At 39.4% G+C, this 20,664-nt stretch overlaps 1 protein-coding gene across 7 annotated transcripts in view; it reads right to left on the reverse strand.

Annotated features, from left to right (window-relative positions):
* ctrip (E3 ubiquitin-protein ligase ctrip) overlaps nt 1–20,664 on the reverse strand; it is a 156,200-nt gene that overhangs the window by 8,469 nt on the left and 127,067 nt on the right. For all 7 annotated transcript variants that reach the window (XM_070104862.1, XM_070104861.1, XM_070104860.1 and 4 more), the window contains 6 exons: nt 20,326–20,429; nt 15,394–15,691; nt 14,763–15,291; nt 4,683–4,874; nt 776–922; nt 87–402 (listed from right to left, as the gene is read on the reverse strand). In XM_070104862.1, coding sequence (XP_069960963.1) covers nt 87–402; nt 776–922; nt 4,683–4,874; nt 14,763–15,291; nt 15,394–15,691; nt 20,326–20,429 — 1,586 coding nt within the window. The remainder of the gene's footprint in view (nt 1–86; nt 403–775; nt 923–4,682; nt 4,875–14,762; nt 15,292–15,393; nt 15,692–20,325; nt 20,430–20,664) is intronic.

Consider the following 20,664-nt stretch of genomic DNA (forward strand, 5'->3'; position numbering starts at 1 on the left):
ATTTTCAACTGCCATTCTACAATATATGCTATTCAGTTTCTAAACCATTCAAAGAAATGTGGTCTATATGCATGTTCTCGGCTTACCTCCAACAGGAAGCCGGGGTGAACCTGTGACAAACTGCAAGAAAGATCTCTGTTGAGCAGGTGTGTATTCAGACAAAATTTGCAAAAGGAACTTGACTGCTCGAGAATTGTGCGTATAACCGTGATCAGGCCGGCAACACTCTGCCAGCTGCTTCATGTCCCACTGTGATGCATCGGAGCAGCCACAGAATAACTGCTCCAGCTCTTCGGGGTAGAACACATGGAGTTGTGTCAGTGGAAACACACATTCAAATCCTTCACGGAGGGCTTCCATTTGTCTTCTCACTCCTTCCCGCACTAGCCATTCTATCACCAGCTATAAAAGTTAAAAGGATTTATTATGCCAATTTGAGAATACTTTCAGGCTTCTTAAGCTTTATCGTGAAGTTGTGTCTACGAGATAAAATATAAACCAAGGAAGAAAATAGGAATGCTGTATATGCAGTGATGTTCTTTACATTTTGCCAATTGACTAAAAACCACATAACGCAAACAAGGTATGTACTTAAGATTTTTTTTTTTTTTACTTTCAATCAAAACATTTGAGGCACTAATTACTAAGGACATAACATTAATGATGAAAGTAATAACACTACTGTGATTGCTACCTAAATCTGAACTGAAAATTTCACAAATTATCATAGTTCAACACCTACATTAGAAAAAAATTATACGGCTTCAAAACTTACTTGTAGGTACTGATCAAGATTATTTATGGTGACAGGCATATCTGCGCCCCCTTTACGGAATTCTATGTTAGGGTAACCAGGCAGTGTAAAAGTCAGCGCTAGGTCCTCCACACTGCAACCATCCACCATTAAAGCATCTAAACGCCTCTGAAAATATTAGAATACTAAATACTTTTACATGAAGGCACAGAACTATTCTTTTCACAGTGCCAATGTCTTTAACATGTATAAAATGGTGACCCAGTTTGTAGCATTCCTGTAACTTTTTTGAAGTTAGAAATACCAAGAAACCTGGATTTAACAAACTAATGGGGGGAAGGGAGGGCTGAATGGGTGTCCATTAATGCCAACTGTGTCAAATCCACATTGAAAGATTGGTTTTTCATTTCTTTTGCACACCCTACCAAATTCATCCACCAATCTCTGCAACTTCTCTTCAGAATCTCCCAAGAGCACAGTGTCATCAGCAAAGAGCAGCTGTGACAACTCCCACTTTGTGTGTGATTCTTTATCTTTTAACTCCACGCCTCTTGCCAAGACCCTCGCATTTACTTCTCTTACAACCCCATCTATAAATATATTAAACAACCACGGTGACATCACACATCCTTGTCTAAGGCCTACTTTTACTGGGAAAAAATTTCCCTCTTTCCTACATACTCTAACTTGAGCCTCACTATCCTCGTAAAAACTCTTCACTGCTTTCAGTAACCTACCTCCTACACCATACACTTGCAACATCTGCCACATTGCCCCCCTATCCACCCTGTCATACACCTTTTCCAAATCCATAAATGCCACAAAGACCTCTTTAGCCTTATCTAAATACTGTTCACTTATATGTTTCACTGTAAACACCTGGTCCACACACCCCCTACCTTTCCTAAAGCCTCCTTGTTCATCTGCTATCCTATTCTCCGTCTTACTCTTAATTCTTTCAATTATAACTCTACCATACACTTTACCAGGTACACTCAACAGACTTATCCCCCTATAATTTTTGCACTCTCTTTTATCCCCTTTGCCTTTATACAAAGGAACTATGCATGCTCTCTGCCAATCCCTAGGTACCTTACCCTCTTCCATACATTTATTAAATAATTGCACCAACCACTCCAAAACTATATCCCCACCTGCTTTTAACATTTCTATCTTTATCCCATCAATCCCGGCTGCCTTACCCCCTTTCATTTTACCTACTGCCTCACGAACTTCCCCCACACTCACAACTGGCTCTTCCTCACTCCTACAAGATGTTATTCCTCCTTGCCCTATACACGAAATCACAGCTTCCCTATCTTCATCAACATTTAACAATTCCTCAAAATATTCCTTCCATCTTCCCAATACCTCTAACTCTCCATTTAATAACTCTCCTCTCCTATTTTTAACTGACAAATCCATTTGTTCTCTAGGCTTTCTTAACTTGTTAATCTCACTCCAAAACTTTTTCTTATTTTCAACAAAATTTGTTGATAACATCTCACCCACTCTCTCATTTGCTCTCTTTTTACATTGCTTCACCACTCTCTTAACTTCTCTCTTTTTCTCCATATACTCTTCCCTCCTTGCATCACTTCTACTTTGTAAAAACTTCTCATATGCTAACTTTTTCTCCCTTACTACTCTCTTTACATCATCATTCCACCAATCGCTCCTCTTCCCTCCTGCACCCACTTTCCTGTAACCACAAACTTCTGCTGAACACTCTAACACTACATTTTTAAACCTACCCCATACCTCTTCGACCCCATTGCCTATGCTCTCATTAGCCCATCTATCCTCCAATAGCTGTTTATATCTTACCCTAACTGCCTCCTCTTTTAGTTTATAAACCTTCACCTCTCTCTTCCCTGATGCTTCTATTCTCCTTGTATCCCATCTACCTTTTACTCTCAGTGTAGCTACAACTAGAAAGTGATCTGATATATCTGTGGCCCCTCTATAAACATGTACATCCTGAAGTCTACTCAACAGTCTTTTATCTACCAATACATAATCCAACAAACTACTGTCATTTCGCCCTACATCATATCGTGTATACTTATTTATCCTCTTTTTCTTAAAATATGTATTACCTATAACTAAACCCCTTTCTATACAAAGTTCAATCAAAGGGCTCCCATTATCATTTACACCTGGCACCCCAAACTTACCTACCACACCCTCTCTAAAAGTTTCTCCTACTTTAGCATTCAAGTCCCCTACCACAATTACTCTCTCACTTGGTTCAAAGGCTCCTATACATTCACTTAACATCTCCCAAAATCTCTCTCTCTCCTCTGCATTCCTCTCTTCTCCAGGTGCATACACGCTTATTATGACCCACTTCTCGCATCCAACCTTTACTTTAATCCACATAATTCTTGAATTTACACATTCATATTCTCTTTTCTCCTTCCATAACTGATCATTTAACATTACTGCTACCCCTTCCTTTGCTCTAACTCTCTCAGATACTCCAGATTTAATCCCATTTATTTCCCCCCACTGAAACTCTCCTACCCCCTTCAGCTTTGTTTCGCTTAGGGCCAGGACATCCAACTTCTTTTCATTCATAACATCAGCAATCATCTGTTTCTTGTCATCCGCACTACATCCACGCACATTTAAGCAACCCAGTTTTATAAAGTTTTTCTTCTTCTCTTTTTTAGTAATTGTATACAGGAGAAGGGGTTACTAGCCCATTGCTCCCGGCATTTTAGTCGCCTCATACGACACGCATGGCTTACGGAGGAAAGATTCTTTTCCACTTCCCCATGGACAATAGAAGAAATAAAAAAGAACAAGAGCTATTTAGAAAAAGGAGAAAAACCTAGATGTATGTATATATATATATATGCATGTGCGTGTCTGTGAAGTGTGACCAAGTGTAAGTAGGAGTAGCAAGATATCCCTGTTATCTTAGCGTGTTTATGAGACAGAAAAAGAAACCAGCAATCCTACCATTATGCAAAACAGTTACAGGTTTTTGTTTCACAGTCATCTGGCAGGTTTTTCATGTTCTTAAGAATAAGTGAAACTTGAACTCAATGGGCTTCTCAACGAAATCACAATTCGCTACCTATGGACCATAAAATATGAAGAATTGACCAAACTTATCCATTCAATCCAAAATCAAATTACACTGTCCAACCAAAATTTTATATCGAAAATCTGTTAAATCTGAACACGTTAAATCAATGTTCTATTAATATTAACTACAGAGTAAAGATATTGTTATATGAATAAACAGAAAAGTGAATGAGGGGCATGAAGTGAGGTCCATTATGGACCACGGTTCAAGCCCCTCGTCCATCCTTCTGTTTATTCATTTAGAGTTGTTTATCAACTTAATTTGAGTCCATATTGTTACATGTTCATGCACAGACATCAAAGGACCATGGTTTTAGATTACATCTGTAAACAAAGGAATTTAATGAATATCAATCAGGAACATAATTTATGTTTAGCACAAAAATACAGTCGAACCTCAAAAATCGAACTACTCCCAACACAACCAATTATGTAAAGTGAAAGGACACAAGTGCAACTAATGTGACATTTATTGTGGCAACGTTTCGCTCTCCAGGAGCTTTATCAAGCTAATGGCTTGATAAAGCTCCTGGAGAGCGAAACGTTGCCACAATAAATGTCACATTACTTGCACTTGTGTCCTTTTACTTTACATATTGTCGGTAATTCTACCAACTTTATTACAACCAATTATTTAAGTGTATTTTTGCAAGTGCTTTTATAAGTGTATTTTTGAGGGTCTTAAATAGTCTAATCTAATTTACATTATTCCTGATGGGAATAAATTTGTTCGGTGGTGGCACTCTAACAGACTTCTGGACCGAAGAAAGTTCGATATTTGAGGTTCCACTGTAGTTACAAAAAAAATGAAAAAATGGAAAAAACAACAAACCTGGAGTTCTGCCCCTGAGATTCCTTCCTGCTCTGCCTGTAGCACGACTCGTCTCTTGTGTAACACAGTATAATGAAGGCGGTCTAGGGTGTGTCCCAGAGTGGGGTCTAGTGAGGTTACATCCCCTAAACCTAGGGACCATTCTTCGCTCAACAGCCATTTGTACACACACTCATGAAGACCCAAATCCAACTGTGTAGGGATATAAAACACACAAGACTGAAATATGGCACAATGGTGAATTTGCAAAAATTTTTAAGATGCTAAACTTCAAAATACTGTATTAGCTAAATAAACCAAAATCAAGAATTAGAAAGTGACACGGTGCTAGGACAGAAGGCAGTGGACTGCAGCTAAGATTTGCAAGTCCACTCATTTCATGCATTATCTTGTTGCAATTATAATTTTAGTAAATTTTTAGTTTTATCATCAAATTACCCTGTGCTTAACCCCTGGAACTTTTTTTTTTTTTTTCAACAAGTCGGCCGTCTCCCACCGAGGCAGGGTGACCCAAAAAACAAAGAAAATCCCCAAAAAGAAAATACTTTCATCATCATTCAACACTTTCACCTCACTCACACATTATCACTTTTTGCAGAGGTGCTCAGAATACAACAGTTTAGAAGCATATACATATAAAGATACACAACATATCCCTCCGAACTGCCAATACCCCAAACCCCTCCTTTAAAGTGCAGGCGCTGTACTTCCCATTTCCAGGACTCAAGTCCGACTATATGAAAATATATGAACTTATCCTATGAAAAATCATATGGAAACATTACAGTGATGTCTCCCATACTCAAAAATATTCTAACTGGATGAAGCAAAGTTCACGTTTCGGGCAGTGTTTTCTGCCTTACTCTAAACACCAGCCACATGAAGTACAACCAATGCATTTTAGAAACCCAAAACTTTCTCACACAAACATTTTTTTATTCATATTCAGTATTAATGGAATTTAATACAATCAGCTCTTATAAAGGTCCTCTACAGTGTGATTTTTTAGTGAATGCGACTAAATAACTGCATCCAAAATTGAACAACATTCTGTGAAGACCTTTTCACGTGATATTCAATATTGAACATACTGTTTTTCAAGTGCATTTACAAAAAAAAAAAAAAAAAATTGAGCAAGCTGACTTTTTGCAAAAATAACCTTAGTGAGCACAACCAGCAAATTGCTCAATTTTACACTAAATCAGCCAGAATTATCTGAAAATGGATTAAATCGATTTGCCAGGCCTGAAGCACTTTTATTTATTCTAAGGAGATACAAGCATTGTCCTAATGACAGGTTCACTATACTGAGGCTTTACCAACATTACAACCAGTTCCTCTGGAACTGGGATAAAATTTGCTAACATTTGAGGATGTAACTGAAGTCCAATAATCCAACCAAGGAGGTTTCAGAGTGGGTAGGGGATGTGTAGATCAAGTGTTTACATTGAAGCATATATGTGAACAGTATTTAGATAAAGGTAGGGAAGTTTTTATTGCATTTATGGATTTAGAAAAGGCATATGATAGAGTGGATAGAGGAGCAATGTGGCAGATGTTGCAAGTGTATGGAATAGGTGGTAAGTTACTAAATGCTGTATAGAGTTTTTATGAGGATAGTGAAGCTCAGGTCAGGGTGTGTAGAAGAGAGGGAGACTACTTCCTGGCAAAAGTAGGTCTTAGACAGGGATGTGTAATGTCACCATGGTTGTTTAATATATTTATAGATGGGGTTGTAAAATAAGTAAATGCTAGGGTGTTCGGGAGAGGGGTGGGATTAAATTATGAGGAATTAAATACGAAATGGGAATTGACACAGTTATTTTTTGCTGATGATACTGTGCTTATGGGAGATTCTAAAGAAAAATGGCAAAGGTTAGTGGACGAGTTTTGGGAGTGTGTGTAAAGGTAGAAAGTTGAAAGTGAACATAGAAAAGAGTAATGTGATGAGGGTATCAAATTATTTAGAAAAAGAAAAATTTGTAATCAAATTGGAGAGGAGTATGGAAGAAGTGAATGTTTTCAGATATTTGAGAGATGACGTGTCAGTGGATGGATTTGGGAAGGATGAGGTTAATCATAGAATTGACGAAGGAAAAAAGGCGAGTGGTGCGTCGAGGCATATGTGGAGACAAAAAAAACGCTATCTATGGAGGCAAAGAAGGGAATGTATGAAAGTATAGTGGTACCAACACTCTTATATGGGTGTGAAGCTTGGGTTGTAAATGCTGCAGCAAGGAGACATTTGGAGGCAATGGAGATGTCCTGTCTAAGGGCAATGTGTGGTGTAAATGTTATGCAGAAAATTGGGAGTGTGGAAATTAGGAGAAGGTGTGGAGTTAATAAAAGTATGGATGAAAGTAGAATGACATGGAAAGCGTGTAAATCTGTACGGGAAGAAAGGCGGGGTAGGGGTCGTCCTCGAAAAGGTCGGAGGGAGGGGGGTAAAGGAGGTTTTGTGGGCGAGGGGCTTGGGCTTCCAGCAAGCGTGTGTGAGCGTGTTAGTGAATGGAGATGAATGGTATTTGGGACCTGATGAGCTGTTGGAGTGTGAGCAGGGTAATATTTAGTGAAGGGATTCAGGAAAACCAGTTATTTTTATATTGCCGGACTTGAGTCCTGGAAATGGGAAGTACAATGCCTGCACTTTAAAGGAGGTGTTTTGGGATATTGGCAGTTTGGAGGGATATGTTGTGTATCTTTATATGTATATGCTTCTAAACTGTTGTATTCTGAGCACCTCTGCAAAAATAGTGATTAAATGTGAGTGAGGTGAAAGTGTTGAATGATGATGAGTATTTTCTTTTTGGGTCACCCTGCTTCGGTGGGAGACGGCCAACTCGTTAAAAAAAAAAAAAATCCAACAATATATACAGCCACTCCTCACTTAGCGACGTACTTGTTTACAGACTACTTGGATTTATGACGGGCTCTGACCCGTATGCATACCTAAATATTGTACATGTATATTAGAGCTGAGTTCCTCTATTCTGTTTATTACAATATACAGTACACTACTGTATAAACATTTAATAATATACCAGAAATGCTTATAAGTAAACATTTCTGGTATTTTTTTTTTCAACAAGTCGGCTGTCTCCCACCGAGGCAGGGTGACCCAAAAAAGAAAGAAAATCCCCAAAAAGAAAATACTTTCATCATCATTCAACACTTTCACCTCACTCACACATTATCACTGCTTTTGTAGAGGTGCTCAGAATACAACAGTTTAGAAGTATATACGTATAAAAATATACAATATATCTCTCCAAACTGGTATATTTTTAAATATTTCTACAGTAGTGTATTGTATATTGAAAAACAAAATAGAGGAAATCATCTCTAATACACATTATTTAGGCATGTATGCTGGTCAGAGAGCCCGTCGTAAGTCCGAGGCGTCGGTAAACAAGTATGTCGCTAAGTGAGGAGAGGCTGTACTAACCTCTCATCGTACGTTAAGGCCAAAAATATTTTACAGTAATGAGCGCACTGTGTATGAATGTTACTTTATTTTTACCTCTAGTTCTATTGTTAATTTAATATATGATTGTGTAAATATATTATCAGGCATTTATATGAATTTAAAAGGGAAGCAAATGGCGATTCACTTTACGGTGATAGTTGGGAACCTAACCAGCTGTATAAGGGGGAGGGGGGGCCTTCTGTACAGTCAAATTATCTAATCTTTAGAACATGTTACTTGACCTGACCTTGGACATCTTCCCTTTCCTGATCTTGGCTGCCTCCTATATTTTAATTTGACCTCTCGCCTGTTGTCTTCTTCACTCAGCTTCATAATGGGTCAGGACTGACTAAAGTGTTAGAAATTTCCTTACTGAATTACAGACACAATGTAAATTGCTCCAGTCACAGCCTTGTGATATTCAAATAGAACGGAATAATCAAATTATGATTAAAGTTTTAATAAGCAATAACTGTGCAAGTAAATACCCTGACATATTATATATAAGGTCAGTAAAAAAGAAATTTGTCATAAATTCTAAATATATACAAAGCTAACAATCCAGCTGCTGTTCTCCTGGAAGCCAAGATTAGTGTTTGATCCGTAAACGGTCCAAGCAGATCTACGTTCACATGTGTAGTGCTACAAAAGTAGATTTTTTTTTTTACACATTTTCAAATATATCAAAAAAAAAAAAAAAAAAAAAAAAAGTAGATCAAAGTTTTTTTTTACACATTTTCAAATGTAAAAAAAACAAAGATTACTTTTTTACATACTTTCAAATGTTGAAAAAACGTATACTGTATATACGTTTGGACTGTTTACGGGTTAAATTTTCAAGGTTTAAGTGTACACTATGGTAAACTTTACACATTATGACAAATACATTTTCAGAATCCTGATGCTCTTCAAACTTCTCTCCCCCTCTCCTCACAGATGCAGTCTTACATAAATAACCTTTTAATACAAATTCAGAGCAGCAACATACAGTACCAGCATGTCTAACAGCACTTGAGAAATGGTAAGTTATTAGTTTAATTTAAAGAAAAGGAGGGTAGCTCTAATTTCTAGGACCAAGAGCTCTTCAATAGGACAAAGGCACCCTACCAACCTTTGCAAGCTCTAATACAGGGGTAGACAACTTCTAAAGCCATCAACTGGGAACTATACTTGTCTGATAATACAGTGGACCCCCCCAATGCGACCAATTATGCAAGTGTATTTATGTAGGTGCGTTTGTACATGTATGTTTGGGGGTCTGAAATGGACTAATCTAATTCACAATATTCCTTATGGGAACCAATTCATTCAGTACTGGCACCTGAACATACTTCTGGAATGAAATAATATCGTAAACCGGGGGTCCACTGTACTTGTGTAATATCGTGTTTTCAACAGAGGAAAATGAACAAAATTTTGCTCATTCAGGTGCGCATACGCGAATAAATAACCATTTTGGCGGGCCACATGAAAACCTTAGGCGGGCTGCAGTTTGCCCACCCCTGCTCTAATACATAACATGCCTGACAGAATGTACTACTAGGTCTCCCCTACTGAGGTAGGCGACCCAGAAAACCCTCATTTCTATGAAAAAGCAAAACCTAGACCCACATCAAATTTATTTGCATAGTCAAGAAAATACCCTACTTGCAGGCTGTCTAAGATATTTATTTCTTGTGTAGTATAATCTTTGGGTTATGGCTCACTAGTATTAAATTTAATCCTCATATTTGGGAGTGGACGTGTCAGCGGATGGGTCTATGAAAGATGAGGTGAATCATAGAATTGATGAGGGAAAAAGAGTGAGTGGTGCACTTAGGAGTCTGTGGAGACAAAGAACTTTGTCCTTGGAGGCAAAGAGGGGAATGTATGAGAGTATAGTTTTACCAACGCTCTTATATGGGTGTGAAGCGTGGGTGATGAATGTTGCAGCGAGGAGAAGGCTGGAGGCAGTGGAGATGTCATGTCTGAGGGCAATGTGTGGTGTGAATATAATGCAGAGAATTTGTAGTTTGGAAGTTAGGAGGAGGTGCGGGATTACCAAAACTGTTGTCCAGAGGGCTGAGGAAGGGTTGTTGAGGTGGTTCGGACATGTAGAGAGAATGGAGCGAAACAGAATAACTTCAAGAGTGTATCAGTCTGTAGTGGAAGGAAGGCGGGGTAGGGGTCGGCCTAGGAAGGGTTGGAGGGAGGGGGTAAAGGAGGTTTTGTGTGCGAGGGGCTTGGACTTCCAGCAGGCATGCGTGAGCGTGTTTGATAGGAGTGAATGGAGACAAATGGTTTTTAATACTTGACGTGCTGTTGGAGTGTGAGCAAAGTAACATTTATGAAGGGATTCAGGGAAACCGGCATGCCGGACTTGAGTCCTGGAGATGGGAAGTACAGTGCCTGCACTCTGAAGGAGGGGTGTTAATGTTGCAGTTTAAAAACTGTAGTGTAAAGCACCCTTCTGGCAAGACAGTGATGGAGTGAATGATGGTGAAAGTTTTTCTTTTTCGGGCCACCCTGCCTTGGTGGGAATCGGCCAGTGTGATAATAATAATAAAAAAGTAATTTAAGGCATTTCTGTAATTTAATATATCATTCTCATGGAACATTGAAGGAGAATTGGCATTAGATGGATTATACACACAACTGCAATTCACCAATAGACCTGAATTCATTGCAAGTCAAAGTATTAGCTTATCAGCCTATAAATACAAATTTAATCCAAGGGGAAGTGGAAGAGAATTCCCCTGTAAGCCATGTGCATCTTAAGGGGTGACTAAAATGCCAGGAGTAAGGGGGTGCTAGTGATCTCTTCTCCTGTATAAGTTACTACATGTAAAAAATAAACTTTCGTTTTTCTTTTAAGGTCACCTTGTCTTGGTGGGATGCAGCTGGTGCATTAACCCTTTCAGTGTCGAGACCCCTGATCCTTAACTCATTGTCGAAAAAAAAAAGTCTCTTATGAAATGATGGAGAATCTTTGCCAGATGGTAATGACACCAAAAGTACGAAATTTGATGGAAAATTTACAACAATACCCTCTCGCAAAGTTAGCAATCTCAGCGATATTTACGCATTGGCAATTTCGCCCACTTTGAGCCCTATTTTTGGCCAATTCCATTGTTTCAATCAACTAAAATCATAGGTATTTTGCTAGAACTTCATTTGTAATAATTGTACAAATAACGTCAACCCATTCATGACTGCACATTAGACTGGCCAGTTGGACACTTACTGGACAGTGACGTCGCATGTTTACTCTTAACACTGGCAGAAATCGAACATTTCCGCTACTTTGAGCTCAAATTCAAGGTACTTTTCATTGTGGAACCAATCAAAATCATCTTCATTTCTGTAAGATATCTTTCATTCTATCAAATGAGACCAAGAAAATGAGAATACAACCATAAATACCATACAAAAATACATGTTCACCGCAAAGTCACCGTTTTAAACCAAAAACATGGTCGGAGTTTGTTTTTTTTTTCTCATCATACACCGAGTGCTGCAGGATTTTTTTTTTAACTGCGCACACTGACCACGCAGACCCATTCTTTCATATGTAGGCCCACCAGCTTTCTTCCACCAGATCTTAAGGAGCCAGAATTTTGGTGTAGTAGTACAGAACCGACACTTGCTCTCAAGACATAATATTACGAAACTGACACTGAAAGGGTTAAAAAAAAAAAAAGTACAATTTATTATGAAAAACATCCATTTTTTAATGAACTGGATGAAGCTGAGAGATAGGAAAGAGACCCCTAAAGAACAAATGGATAGGGTGAGGTGAAGGATGAGATAAGCTCACAAATAGTTAAAGAAAAAATACCTTGTAACAACCATTACCCTACACCTGAAACAAAAAATATCTGAAGCAGCACAACATAACAAAAGCTTTCAACATTCAGGAAACTAAGACACTCAAAACACTACCTCATTTGTGTAACCCCCTATCATGGGACAAAAGTACTGTGGCATGCAAAAAGTATATTACAATTTATTCAGCGTATGTCACACTCCCAGGTAGGCTGCCTCCTGACCAGCAAACCGGGTGCTAAGGGCTTAACAATAGGCAGAGTACCCGTCATTAATTCAGTACTCTGGTTCATTGACTAATCACAGGCAAGCCCGCCAAAGCTGACGCAATGTGGTTCACTTGTGGTAAGCATTGGCAGACTTGCCTACCTGCTGGTTGAGTACAATGCAGTCTCTGACTTCTGCTTGCCATCTGTCACCGTGGTGTACACTTCTTATTATTCCATCTGTATACAATGTACATACCTGTACATATATAGTGGGTGAAGGCAAATTATTTTTATTATTATTATCACACTGGCCGATTCCCACCAAGGCAGGGTGGCCCGAAAAAGAAAAACATTCACCATCATTCACTCCATCACTGTCTTGCCAGAAGGGTGCTTTACACTACAGTTTTTAAACTGCAACATTAACACCCCTCCTTCAGAGTGCAGGCACTGTACTTCCCATCTCCAGGACTCAAGTCCGGCCTGCCGGTTTCCCTGAACCCCTTCATAAATGTTACTTTGCTCACACTCCAACAGCACGTCAAGTATTAAAAACCATTTGTCTCCATTCACTCCTATCAAACACGCTCATGCATACCTGCTGGAAGTCCAAGCCCCTCGCACACAAAACCTCCTTTACCCCCTCTCTCCAACCTTTCCTAGGCCGACCCCTACCCCGCCTTCCTTCCACTACAGACTGATACACTCTTGAAGTCATTCTGTTTCGCTCCATTCTCTCTACATGTCCGAACCACCTCAACAACCCTTCCTCAGCCCTCTGGACAACAGTTTTGGTAATCCCGCACCTCCTCCTAACTTCCAAACTACGAATTCTCTGCATTATATTCACACCACACATTGCCCTCAGACATGACATCTCCACTGCCTCCAGCCTTCTCCTCGCTGCAGCATTCATCACCCATGCTTCACACCCATATAAGAGCGTTGGTAAAACTATACTCTCATACATTCCCCTCTTTGCCTCCAAGGACAAAGTTCTTTGTCTCCACAGACTCCTAAGTGCACCACTCGCTCTTTTTCCCTCATCAATTCTATGATTCACCTCATCTTTCATAGACCCATCCGCTGACATGTCCACTCCCAAATATCTGAATACATTCACCTCCTCCATACTCTCTCCCTCCAATCTGATATTCAATCTTTCATCACCTAATCTTTTTGTTATCCTCATAACCTTACTCTTTCCTGTATTCACCTTTAATTTTCTTCTTTTGCACGCCCTACCAAATTCATCCACCAATCTCTGCAACTTCTCTTCAGAATCTCCCAAGAGCACAGTGTCATCAGCAAAGAGCAGCTGTGACAACTCCCACTTTGTGTGTGATTCTTTATCTTTTAACTCCACGCCTCTTGTCAAGACCCTCGCATTTACTTCTCTTACAACCCCATCTATAAATATATTAAACAACCACGGTGACATCACACATCCTTGTCTAAGGCCTACTTTTACTGGGAAATAATTTCCCTCTTTCCTACATACTCTAACTTGAGCCTCACTATCCTCGTAAAAACTCTTCACTGCTTTCAGTAACCTACCTCCTACACCATACACTTGCAACATCTGCCACATTGCCCCCCTATCCACCCTGTCATACGCCTTTTCCAAATCCATAAATGCCACAAAGACCTCTTTAGCCTTATCTAAATACTGTTCACTTATATGTTTCACTGTAAACACCTGGTCCACACACCCCCTACCTTTCCTAAAGCCTCCTTGTTCATCTGCTATCCTATTCTCCGTCTTACTCTTAATTCTTTCAATAATAACTCTACCATACACTTTACCAGGTATACTCAGCAAAATATACATTATAGTCTACTGCTGAGTTTGTTTGCTCCATTTCCCATTATGACCAGGTCTCACAGGCCATTTATTACCTGTGTTCATAATAAGTACCTAGATGGAACTTTTGCCTAGTAAAATATAGTGAAACTCATAAATGTACAAAGGTCATCAAGACTGGTACTTTAGCTGAGGGAAACGTCCTATAAACAATGAAAGGTCTTCCCTTTACCTCACTGGAAGAGTGAAGACAAGGCAAAGATACGAGTACAAAATACTACAAAGAATGAAAAAATGTAGGCAAGTATAAGTTCTACCAGGAATTCAAGAAGACCATGAGGCCACGTTTGGAAATTGCATACCCAAATGTGGCAAAGAAATTTCAGGAAGAACTTCAACATAATAGTGAATGTGGAATGTGCTAAGCAATGATGGTGGAAGCCAACTCCATGCAAGCCCCCCCATGCAAATTAATAGATCCAAATAGTTAATTATATACATCGATTCAAAGTGGATATACTATCAGCTAAAAAGTTAGAAACCAACTATGAGTTAGAGGTTACAAGGAAGATCTAGGAGCTGGTGTATACCTCCTTATCCCTCACTCATAGACACTTTGTTGCCACAGGAAAAATACAAAGATTACTTTAATATGGAATTAGGATGGCAAGAATGTGTAGGCTGACATACCTGATACTATTTTAAACTATTAGATAGGCTTTCCATAATCAATTTGAAAGATGACCACCTGCAGTGCTACTATTCACTACTTAAATATAACAAATTTTTAAACTCACCATTCTCGAATCCATGACTGCCTTTGCCATAAATTTTCCAAGGAATCTGAATTTTGTTCTTAATTTGGTCATGTGCGCAGATTTCATGTTTCTGGGCACAGGTAACGGATAAAGGCCATTGCTGGCATTAACGTATTTCACTGCTTTTCCTGGATTATCTTCAGTTCTCTCTTCCACAGTAACTGTTTCACCACGCCACAGTTCCAAGTCTGCTTTCTGAAGCTCTTTAGAAACTAGAGCATAAAATTCTAAAGTAGGTCCTAAACCTGTCCCTACTTCATTATCATATTGAATTTCTAACATGGCTCTTGAAGAAGCCAAATCACTTATCACAGATTCAGCCTGTTTGAGAATATCGTCACGAGAGACAGTTCTCTTTCTCTTTTCAAGCCTTGGGGTAACTCTTTCACTACTATCAACAGAATTGAGCTCAGGAGAGGAGTCCATAAGTCGTTGTAAGGCTCGGTCACGGTCAAAAGAAACTGCATAGAAGAGCAGCTGGCGGGTCTCAAATGGAAACAGGAATGGACTGCAAAGAGAATCAAGGCATTAAATCTAACTACTAGGATTCAAAATGGTTATAACACAATCCAGAACATATTAAAAGGTGAAAAATAAGAAACGTACTTACCAAACATAAGCAATTTGAGGCAACCATGGTGGAACATTCCCAGTCATTATAACTAAAGGATCCTGCAATTGTCTATTTGCTTTAGCCGTTAGTTTGAGATTTATGAATTCAGCAGTAGGAAGAGGGGACGGGTAACACGCTGGGGGATAAAGGGAACCATATTGTCTGTTCAAGGCATGGAGAACCCGCAGTAGTGCCAGCACTTCGATACTTGGGTCACTTACAGTTACACTAGCCGGAAGAGTAAGAGTCAGGTACTGGTCTAGAACACTATTATTCCCTCCCACTATACTTCCATCTGCAAAAAAGGAAAGAGTAACACATTAATAAACAAGAACCACGGAATATCCCTAAACAGTAGGTCCCCGACTTATGATGATCCTCACTTAAAACATTGGCATCATTTTGAAACCAATTATTTACAAACAGACAACCTTCTGAATGGTGATACTACTTTCAGCCCTGGAAGTACCACTTACAATGGAGCAGACAGCATCAACATTCACTAAATGAATTCTTGTTCTATGTTCATTTAAGGAATCTGTAGGCAGCTCACATTTACTTCCCAAAAATGTGTCAAAAATTGTTGACCTTGTCATTATGACTGCCTTGAACAGTGGCTGGGTGAGTGGTTATATTCACTGTACACAGCTAGCCTGATGCAGCAACTAACAACACGTACAACCCTGGCACCTGTATGACATTCACCACTATCTTCTAGCAGCTATTACCTCTTACCATGAGTAACTGGATAGTGGAGACTTGAAAGCTTATAGTGTTAGATTATGTACAATGAGAGGCAGTCATTTTGCTGCTGGCCTTGTGTTACCAGAGGCAATGTGAGGGAGACAGTATTTCCAGTGTTGATGCTTATGGAATACTTCATCAGCTGCAGTGTGTAAGGAAGACAGTCCTATTAATACTGGCTTTGTAGTGTTGTCAGAAGCAATATGGGAATAAGGGAAGTACTGTATTCTGACCTACACTGTAGTGACAGCAGAAAAGGCAATGTGAGAAAGAGGGAATAAGACAGAGGTAACAAGGCAAGGTAATAAGAGAGGGGCTGGTTTGGACGAAAGGATAAAGAAAACCTCATCTAAGTATTACACATTGTTATTAATTTCATTGTTAAAAAGCAAATTACTGAATACTATATTATTGCCGAGGAATGCACCTCTCCGATTATTTCGCAGGTGTTCGGGGGAAGATGGTTTAGAGTTCCAGCCACTAGTAATGAAAGATTTTCAGGAACACGTTAAACTAAGTGGGGGACCTACTGTACTATAAAGATCAAAAGCACTTTATTATATTCAAAGGGAAGTGTTAAACCTGTGTCACATAGTGCCTAAGAAATATGAAGAAACCAAGACTGATATTTTTTTTTTATTAACACACTGGCCGATTCCCACCAAGGCAGGGTGGCCCGAAAAAGAAAAACTTTCATCATCATTCACTCCATCACTGTCTTGCCAGAAGGGTGCTTTACACTACAGTTTTTAAACTGCAACATTAACACCCCTCCTTCAGAGTGCAGGCACTGTACTTCCCATCTCCAGGACTCAAGTCCGGCCTGCCGGAAGGGTAACAAATTCCTTGGACCACAAGCCCATCATCAGTAACCAATAGTTACTGCTGCAGGAACTAATCACAGAACCACTGATAAACGTGTACAGTTGAAATGATAAACTTATAATGAAGCAAAGTGTATACTTGTGATAGGATACAACTTTCTACAGTAACTTACTGCATCTTTTGAAGAAAAAATACTGCATGCAGTATGCTTTGACATTTCAATTTTTTTTTCTACTGCTGAACACACGTTACTTGGTTTATAGCCTAAATACTATATACAGTGGATGGTAAAAAATTATACTGATAATCAATACCCTACTCTTGCTTTTGTTAAAGTATGAACATATACAGTGGACCCTCGACCAACGATGGCATCGTCTAACGTTAAATCCGACTAGCGATACATTTTAACGCAAAAATTTTAACTCGACTAGCGCTAAAAAACTTGACCAACACGATTCGTTCCATTCGAGACGCGTCCACTTGTGGCCAGTGTTTACAAGCCAGCCAGCCACTGCGGTCCCATCCAAACATACAATCGGAACATTTCATATCACAGCATTTTTAGTGATTGCACCTGCAAAATAAGTCACCATGGGCCCCAAGAAAGCTTCTAGTGCCAACCCTACAGCAAAAAGAGTGAGAATTACTATGGATATGAAGAAAGAGATTACTGCTAAGTATGAAAGTGGAGTGCGTGTCTCCGAGCTGGCCAGGTTGTACATAAAACCCCAATCAACCATCGCTACTATTGTGGCCAAGAAAACGGCAATCAAGGAAGCTGTTCTTGCCAAAGGTGCAACTATGTTTTTGAAACTGAGATCGCAAGTGACAGAAGATGTTGAGAGACTGTTACTGGTGTGGATAAACAAAAAACAGATAGCAGGAGACAGCATCTCTCAAGCGATCATATGTGAAAAGGCTAGGAAGTTGCATGATGATTTAATTAGAAAAATGCCTGCAACTAGTGGCGATGCGAGTGAATTTAAGGCCAGCAAAGGTTGGTTTGAGAGATTTAAGAATCGTAGTGGCATACACAGTGTGATAAGGCATGGTGAGGCTGCCAGTTCGGACCAAAAAAGCAGCTGAAAAATATGTGCAGGAATTCAAGGAGTACATAAACAGTGAAGAACTGAAACCTGAACAAGTGTTTAATTGTACCACTGACAATGTTGTGAAACACTTTAGGAATGTCATAAAGGAACGGGAGGTACAGGCCTCTATGGAAAGATATGTTGTGCGACAGAGGTCCAGTGACTCAAGCTGGTCCTAGTGGCATTAAAAGAAGGGAAGTAACCCCGGAAAAAGACTTGACACCTCAAGTCCTAATGGAAGGGGATTCCCCTTCTAAACACTAACACCATCCACACTCTCCCCTCCTCCCATCCCATCAATCATCACCAGATCTTCAATAAAGGTAAGTGTCATGTAACTGTACATGTTTTCTCCAGTTTGTGTGTATTAAAATTAATATTTCATGTGGTAAAATTTTTTTTTTTTCAATACTTTTGGGAGTCTTGCACGGATTAATTTGATTTCCATTATTTCTTAGGAGTCTGTGGAGACAAAGAACTTTGTCCTTGGAGGCAAAGAGGGGAATGTATGAGAGTATAGTTTTACCAACGCTCTTATATGGGTGTGAAGCGTGGGTGATGAATGTTGCAGCGAGGAGAAGGCTGGAGGCAGTGGAGATGTCATGTCTGAGGGCAATGTGTGGTGTGAATATAATGCAGAGAATTCGTAGTTTGGAAGTTAGGAGGAGGTGCGGGATTACCAAAACTGTTGTCCAGAGGGCTGAGGAAGGGTTGTTGAGGTGGTTCGGACATGTAGAGAGAATGGAGCGAAACAGAATGACTTCAAGAGTGTATCAGTCTGTAGTGGAAGGAAGGCGGGGTAGGGGTCGGCCTAGGAAGGGTTGGAGGGAGGGGGTAAAGGGGTTTTGTGTGCGAGGGGCTTGGACTTCCAGCAGGCATGCGTGAGCGTGTTTGATAGGAGTGAATGGAGACAAATGGTTTTTAATACTTGACGTGCTGTTGGAGTGTGAGCAAAGTAACATTTATGAAGGGATTCAGGGAAACCGGCAGGCCGGACTTGAGTCCTGGAGATGGGAAGTACAGTGCCTGCACTCTGAAGGAGGGGTGTTAATGTTGCAGTTTAAAAACTGTAGTGTAAAGCACCCTTCTGGCAAGACAGTGATGGAGTGAATGATGGTGAAAGTTTTTCTTTTTCGGGCCACCCTGCCTTGGTGGGAATCGGCCGGTGTGATAATAATAATAAAATATTTCTTATGGGGAAAATTAACTCGACTAACGATAATTTCGATTAACGATGAGCTCTCAGGAACAGATTAATATCGTTGGTCGAGGGTCCACTGTACTGTGATAGACTTGCAAGCCAAAGAAAAAAATTTATAATGTCAAAGCTATTTAAAAAATTCACATAGCTTCGACTTAATTTGTCTGAGCATATATCATCTCCGGTTCTGCATATATTGTTACATAATATTGCACATAAGAATATGTGCAACTAGAACAGTTAAGCGAGTTCAGAGTTGAATGACAAAACACCAACACATCTGTTCAAGTCATAATTGCTTTCAAGTCTAACAAACAGGAAACACTACATTAATTTTTTCCTATATTGAAAGATGTATATCATATAGTCGGACTTGAGTCCTGGAAATGGGAAGTACAATGCCTGCACTTTAAAGGAGGGGTTTGGGATATTGGCAGTTTGGAAGGATATGTTGTGTATCTTTATATGTTTATGCTTCTAAACTGTTGTATTCTGAGCACCTCTGCAAAAACAGTGATAATGTGCGAGTGTGGTGAAAGTGTTGAATGATGATGAAAGTATTTTCTTTTTGGGGATTTTCTTTCTTTTTTTTGGGTCACCCTGCCTCGGTGGGAGACGGCCGACTTGTTGAAAAAAAAAAAAAAAAAAAGTATATCAATAGTAAATAATACTAACAAAATGAAGAATTAGACAAGCAACATCTGGGTATCTGTATTTGCAGAAGTTTCCCCATCCAGTGACAAAACATCTACTAAATACAGTGGACCCTCGAATTTAGTCGTGCCTTTTCTGTATGCAAAACTATTTTTATCTATAAAATGTATGTTTTGTTAATATTTCCCACAGGAAATAATGTAAATCCAATTAAACCATTCCAGACACCCAAAAATATTAACAAAAAATACATTTTATAGATAATAAAAATAGTTTTGCATACAGAAACGGCATGACTAAATTCGAGGGTCCACTGTACACCTAGATGTTTCACACATCTAATTTTTCATGTAGACTGCACGACTTTTGGCAAGGTATACCGTTTAAGTTATGGCTAAGATTAGACCTTACCTCCAACAAGAGTATCTGCTTTCTTCTTTGGACTGGTTTTTGAGCCTCCTGCTTTTCCTTTTCTACCTCCAGAACTTCGACTTTGTTCCTCCTCCTGCACAGGTCTGCAAAGTAGTATAAAATCTTTAAGACTTACAAATTATTTGTTTTAGTCAATGATTTGAAAAAGTTTAGAATCTGATACCTACTAAACACTAAGCAAGTTGAAGTGGCTAACGCGACGGGCTGGAGTTTTGAGACTATGACCGCGGGTTCAATCCCGGCCGGGGGTATGGTTTGATAATGCCTAAATTTACAATAGACCAACTTTATGTAAAATTAAATTAAAATACCTTATCT

The sequence above is a fragment of the Cherax quadricarinatus genome, chromosome 95, assembly GCF_038502225.1.
Source record: "Cherax quadricarinatus isolate ZL_2023a chromosome 95, ASM3850222v1, whole genome shotgun sequence".
NCBI lineage: Eukaryota > Metazoa > Arthropoda > Malacostraca > Decapoda > Parastacidae > Cherax > Cherax quadricarinatus.